The sequence below is a fragment of the Micromesistius poutassou genome (genome assembly GCF_964030765.1).
Source record: "Micromesistius poutassou genome assembly, contig: SCAFFOLD_6346, whole genome shotgun sequence".
NCBI lineage: Eukaryota > Metazoa > Chordata > Actinopteri > Gadiformes > Gadidae > Micromesistius > Micromesistius poutassou.
Genome location: NW_028178392.1, coordinates 1 through 5,000, shown reverse-complemented (window position 1 = coordinate 5,000; position 5,000 = coordinate 1). Strand labels below are relative to the sequence as shown.

At 54.0% G+C, this 5,000-nt stretch overlaps 1 protein-coding gene across 1 annotated transcript in view; it reads right to left on the bottom strand.

Moving 5' to 3' along the window:
* Window positions 1–4,993, bottom strand: part of unc80 (unc-80 homolog (C. elegans)) — a gene marked incomplete at both ends in the record, with an annotated part of 10,648 nt that extends 5,655 nt beyond the window's left edge. The window contains 7 exon segments of the mRNA XM_084490393.1: window positions 1,643–1,675; window positions 2,499–2,630; window positions 3,177–3,358; window positions 3,603–3,741; window positions 4,115–4,222; window positions 4,906–4,938; window positions 4,940–4,993. Coding sequence (XP_084346519.1) covers window positions 1,643–1,675; window positions 2,499–2,630; window positions 3,177–3,358; window positions 3,603–3,741; window positions 4,115–4,222; window positions 4,906–4,938; window positions 4,940–4,993 — 681 coding nt within the window.
* Between the last annotated feature and the right edge of the window lie 7 nt (window positions 4,994–5,000).

Below are 5,000 nucleotides of genomic sequence, written 5' to 3'. Positions count from 1 at the left end.
AGGATTTGGGAGTACGGTTTAGAGAGAGGTGAACGGACAGAAACCGCTCCCATGTCTTGAGAACACTATAACTGCTAACCCAAACGTCCGCCGCGTAGCGACACATCGACATGAGCAAGGCAGCACCAGACTCTGAGCGGTACATCTGCGGTGACATTCAGGTCGTTTAGAGGCACGGTAGCACAGGGCACTGAGGACTGACGTTTCTGAATCACCTTTCTTTGAGTCGTCGGTGCATTTGGAAAGGACACTAGAGAAATGAGGATGACAACCTGGATTCAGACACTCTCCTTAAACCCTTTCTGAGCGCAGGTGTTCAGGGCTGAAGGACAGGTGTGGGTGTGCTCTCCGTTGCAGGCTCCACACACTGCGCCATATTGTACGTCCATATTGTGGGAATAATCGTACGACGTACGTCCGATAGCAAAGTGATCAAAATCAGAGATCGTCAGCCGTGTGCCGATGTTGTGAGCAGACCCCTCCGATCGTATCGGACGTATCACAGATCTGGTGACCGGTCCTTTGTTTGTGCCGTCCTTTCTTACCGGGCATCCTATTGGCAGGTCGGCGTCATAGCAACCTGCCACAGTGAGATTATTGGCCGAGATTTTAGACACAGCTTTGTCTGAGTGTACGTCTCTGTGGGTCGGCCGTCTTGCGATGGTTCGAATCGGCTAACGTTCCTCTAATGTTATGCTAACAGTCGGTGAACAGTTGGCTAACTTTTGGCTAATGGTCGGCTAACGTTTGGCTCACAGTCGGCTAACGTTTGGCTAAAGTTCGGCAAAAAGTTGGCTAAACTTTGGCTAAAGTTTGGCTAACAATCAGCTAAACTTTGGCTAACGTTTGGCTAACAGTCGGCTAATGTTTGGCTAACAGTCGGCTAAAGTTTGGCTCACAGTCGGCTAATGTTTGGCTAACAGTCGGCTAACGTTTGGCTAACGTTTGGCTAAAGTTTGCCTAACAGTTGGCTAACGTTTGGCTAAAGTTTGGCTAACAGTCGGCTAAAGTTTGGCTAAAGTTTGGCTACCATTGGGCTGAGGCCGTTTTTGCCGGGGACAGCCGATGGAGGTCCGATGGCCCAGTGTGTGGGGGCCGTGAAGCGTGAGGAGGGCAAGGCAGTGGGGGGGGTCCGCTGGGAGGGGCCGATCAGGAGGCTATAGCCCCCCCTGAACGGGACAGCACTCACAGTCATGCTCGTACACAGACACACAGTGAGACGCATGGCATGGACGCAGCTCCACAAAGCCCAGGCAGCTGTGCACTTCTTCAAACTGTCGTGCACACACACACGCACACACACACACACACACACACGCACACACACGCACACACACACACACACAGACGACAACGCCTCACACTCATGCTGTATGTGTGTCGTTTTTTTGGTAGTTGTTGAACAATCAGCTTCAGGCACGAGACACTAGGCTAGGTCTCCCTTAACACCCAAGATGCAACAGTAGCCAGATCGACCCGTGGGAGGTCCGACGAATGAGAGGTCACTAGCTTTGGGTTCGGCCAAACAAGGGGGATGGACGCCGGTGTCGTTTTGATGTTTCGGTTTGTCATTCACGTCATTGGCTGGCGGAAGGGCACATGATGCAACAACACAAGCATCCATAGAAAAGTCTGGACTTACGATGGTACGGCCTGAGTGAATGAGTGAGGGGTACTAAAAACAAAGACAGTTGAGACATTACAGACGACGTGCTTACACTGGCGCAAAAACCCCCACAGTTCACAAAGTAAAAGTCCCCCTACCGGCTCTGTGTACTGTAGGGACTCTTACTTTGGGAACCCCTGTGTCTACAAGGTTTGGTTAATGCCTGTACTAGTTGACGAGGGAGTCCTCGGTTTACCAAGGCCTTCGGGACAAACCAGACATTACAACCAAACTATAGGGACAGGGCCCCTCTGGGATTGGCTGCTTGGGGATGTCAAGGGCTGTCACACGCTGTATGAACCAATGAGGAACCAGGAGGGAGGGTGCTTGGTGCCTCTCCGCTGCTTTGAGTTAAGTGTCTCGTAACACATCAGAGATTTAATGTCAGGTAAAAACCATTAAATGTATTCCACTAAAACTACACACAACTACTACAACTACAACTTCAAAATCGAAAAAAAGGAAGTACGATGGAAGACATGAGTTTGGGTCGATGGACATACCCCAGATCACAAAACCTAATTTAAATCAAACATTTATTAAACTGAAACTAAACTTGATCTTAACTTTTTCAAACCCAGATCAAACTAAATACCGGCAATCAGACATACTTGGACCTGAAGTGTTATTGTACCAAAGAGATCGTAATTCGTACGTACATTTGTGGAAGGCTACGAACGGTGCTAATATTAGCATGTCACAAAAAAAGTTAGAACACAACAAGATAGCATTTAGGCAGCAGCAGTTAACTGGTGAAACAGTTACCGGTTGCCAGGTGTTCTGCTCTGGCCTGTGATTGGTAGCCCAAGGCGTGGAGGTGGGCGGGACTTACGGACTGGTCTTCGTTGATTGTGTCCTGGACGTTGCCGGTGTTCTGGGGCACCCAGGGGGGGTCGAACATGGGCACACAGGGCATGCCCAGGATGGGGGAGGGCAGGGTGAAGTTTATACTGGGAGGGGGGATCTGGAACACAACAGAGACTCTCAGCCACTTCTGAAGGTTCACTGTGGTTCAATGCTAAGAACCATACCATGCTACGTAGCCTACTGTGCTAAGTAGCCTACCGTGCTACGCAGCCTACCGTGCTAAGTACCCTACCATGCTAAGAACCCTACCATGCTAAGAACCCTACCATGCTAAGTACCTTACCATGCTAAGTACCCAACCATGCTAACTAGCCTACCATGCTAATAACCCTATTATTCTAAGTAGCCTACCATACTTTGTATCCTACCATGCTAAGTACCCAACCATGCCAAGTATCCGCCCTTGCTAAGAACCCTACCATGCTAAGTAGCCTACCATGCTACGTAGCCTACCATGCTAAGCACCGACCACGCTAAGTACCCCTACCATGCTACATAGCCTACCATGCCAAGAACCCTTAAACGCTCCCCACCCCAACCCTTACGACTCGGCGACATAAGCCCAATAGAGACGTCCCTTTGCAGCACAAACTCAAACATCCCGTCCGTCGACCATGGAGACACCATGGTTGTGGAAGCTCACCTTGAAGATCTGCTGGGCGCCCTCCTCCATGCGCGGCCACACCTGGTAGCGGAAGCGCCACAGCGTGTAGAACTTGAGGACGGAGTTGATGCGCTGGCACGCCTCCTGGTGGTGGAACTCGGCCATCATCATCTCCGTGACCACGTCGGGGACCTTCACCGCGCACAGCAGGAACATGGCCGCTGGGGGGAGAGAGAGGTGAGAGAGAGACAGAGAGGAGAGAGACACAGAGAGCGAGAGAGAGGAGATTACAGGACTGTGAAGTCACAGCAACTTTCGTCCAAGACCAACTGTACCGGCTGCTCACTGTACTAAACATGTCATGTCCGTTCTAAAGCATCACCGCTGCCCCACTGAACACCAAATCTTATCTGAGTGTATCCTGATTCTGTCTGTCTGTCTGTCTGTCAGTCTGTCTGTCCTCACCTGCGGCGGCGGCCATGTGCTCGTCCACGCTGAGCATCAGCTCCCAGGCGGCGGGCTGGATGTCTCCGTACATGTCGTCCGTCAGGATGGGGGCTGCCTTGATCAGCAGGGACAGGGGGGCCGGCGACAGGCTCAGCACCTGGGCACAGGTGAGACAGGGGGGAGGGGGCACAGGTGAGACAAGGGTGGAGCACAGGTGAGACAGGGGGCGGGGCACAGGTGAGACAGAGGGCGGGGCACAGGTGAGGCAGGGGGCGGGGCACAGGTGAGACAGGGGCGGGGCACAGGTGAGACAGGGGCGGAGCACAGGTGAGACAGGTGTTGGTTACCTGGTGTGACAGGTGTGTGACCAGGTGTTGGTTACCTGGTCTGACAGGTGTGTGTGACCAGCTGTTGGTTACCTGGTCTGACAGGTGTGTGTGACCAGGTGTTGGTTACCTGGTCTGACAGGTGTGTGTGACCAGGTGTTGGTTACCTGGTCTGACAGGTGTGTGTGACCAGGTGTTGGTTACCTGGTTGCGGATGTACTTCAGCATGCCGGTGTCCTTCTTGCCCTCGGCCGCCAGCTCGGTGGGCCTCCTCTTCATGGAGGGGGTCCGGAGGCACGACTTGTCCGAACACTGCAGGACACACAGGACAGACGGACAGACGGACTAGAACCTCGGACATCCTCACAGGACAGACGGACAGACGGACTAGAACCTCAGACATCCTCACAGGACACACAGGACAGACGGACAGATGGACTAGAACCTCAGACATCCTCACAGGACACACAGGACAGATGGACTAGAACCTCAGACATCCTCACAGGACACACAGGACAGACGGACAGACGGACTAGAACCTCGGACATCCTCAGTCTCCCCTCTCCCTCCTCCTCCACCACTGCTCTTTTACAATCATTCCCCCCCCCCTCTCTCTCTCTCTCCCCACTCTTCTCTCCTTCCATCGCACTCTACCCTCTCTCTCTCTCTCCGCCCCTCTGCCTCTCTCCCTTTCTCTCTCCCTTTCTCTCTCCCTCTCATCTTGCTCACTCCATGCATTTTCACTCCAAACTCGCCCTTTCCCTCTCTCCCCTCCCTATATCCCCCCGTCTCTCTCCCCTTCCTTCAGCCATATCTCTCCCCTCCCTTTCCCTCCCCCTCCGTTTCCCCCTTCCCCCCCCCTCTCCCCCACCTCCTTGCTCTTCTTGGCATACGCCCCCTTGCTGGCCGGCGGCGGCGCTGCTGTCCCTCCTCCCCCCCCCTTCCTCCCTCCTCCTCCCCCCTCCCTCCTCCCTCCCCCCCTCCCTCTCCCCCACCTCCTTGCTCTTCTTGGCGCGGGCCCCCCTGCTGGCCGGCGGCGGCGCTGCGCTCCTCCCTCAGGCCGTCCACCGTGTCGCCGTTAGAGCAGCTT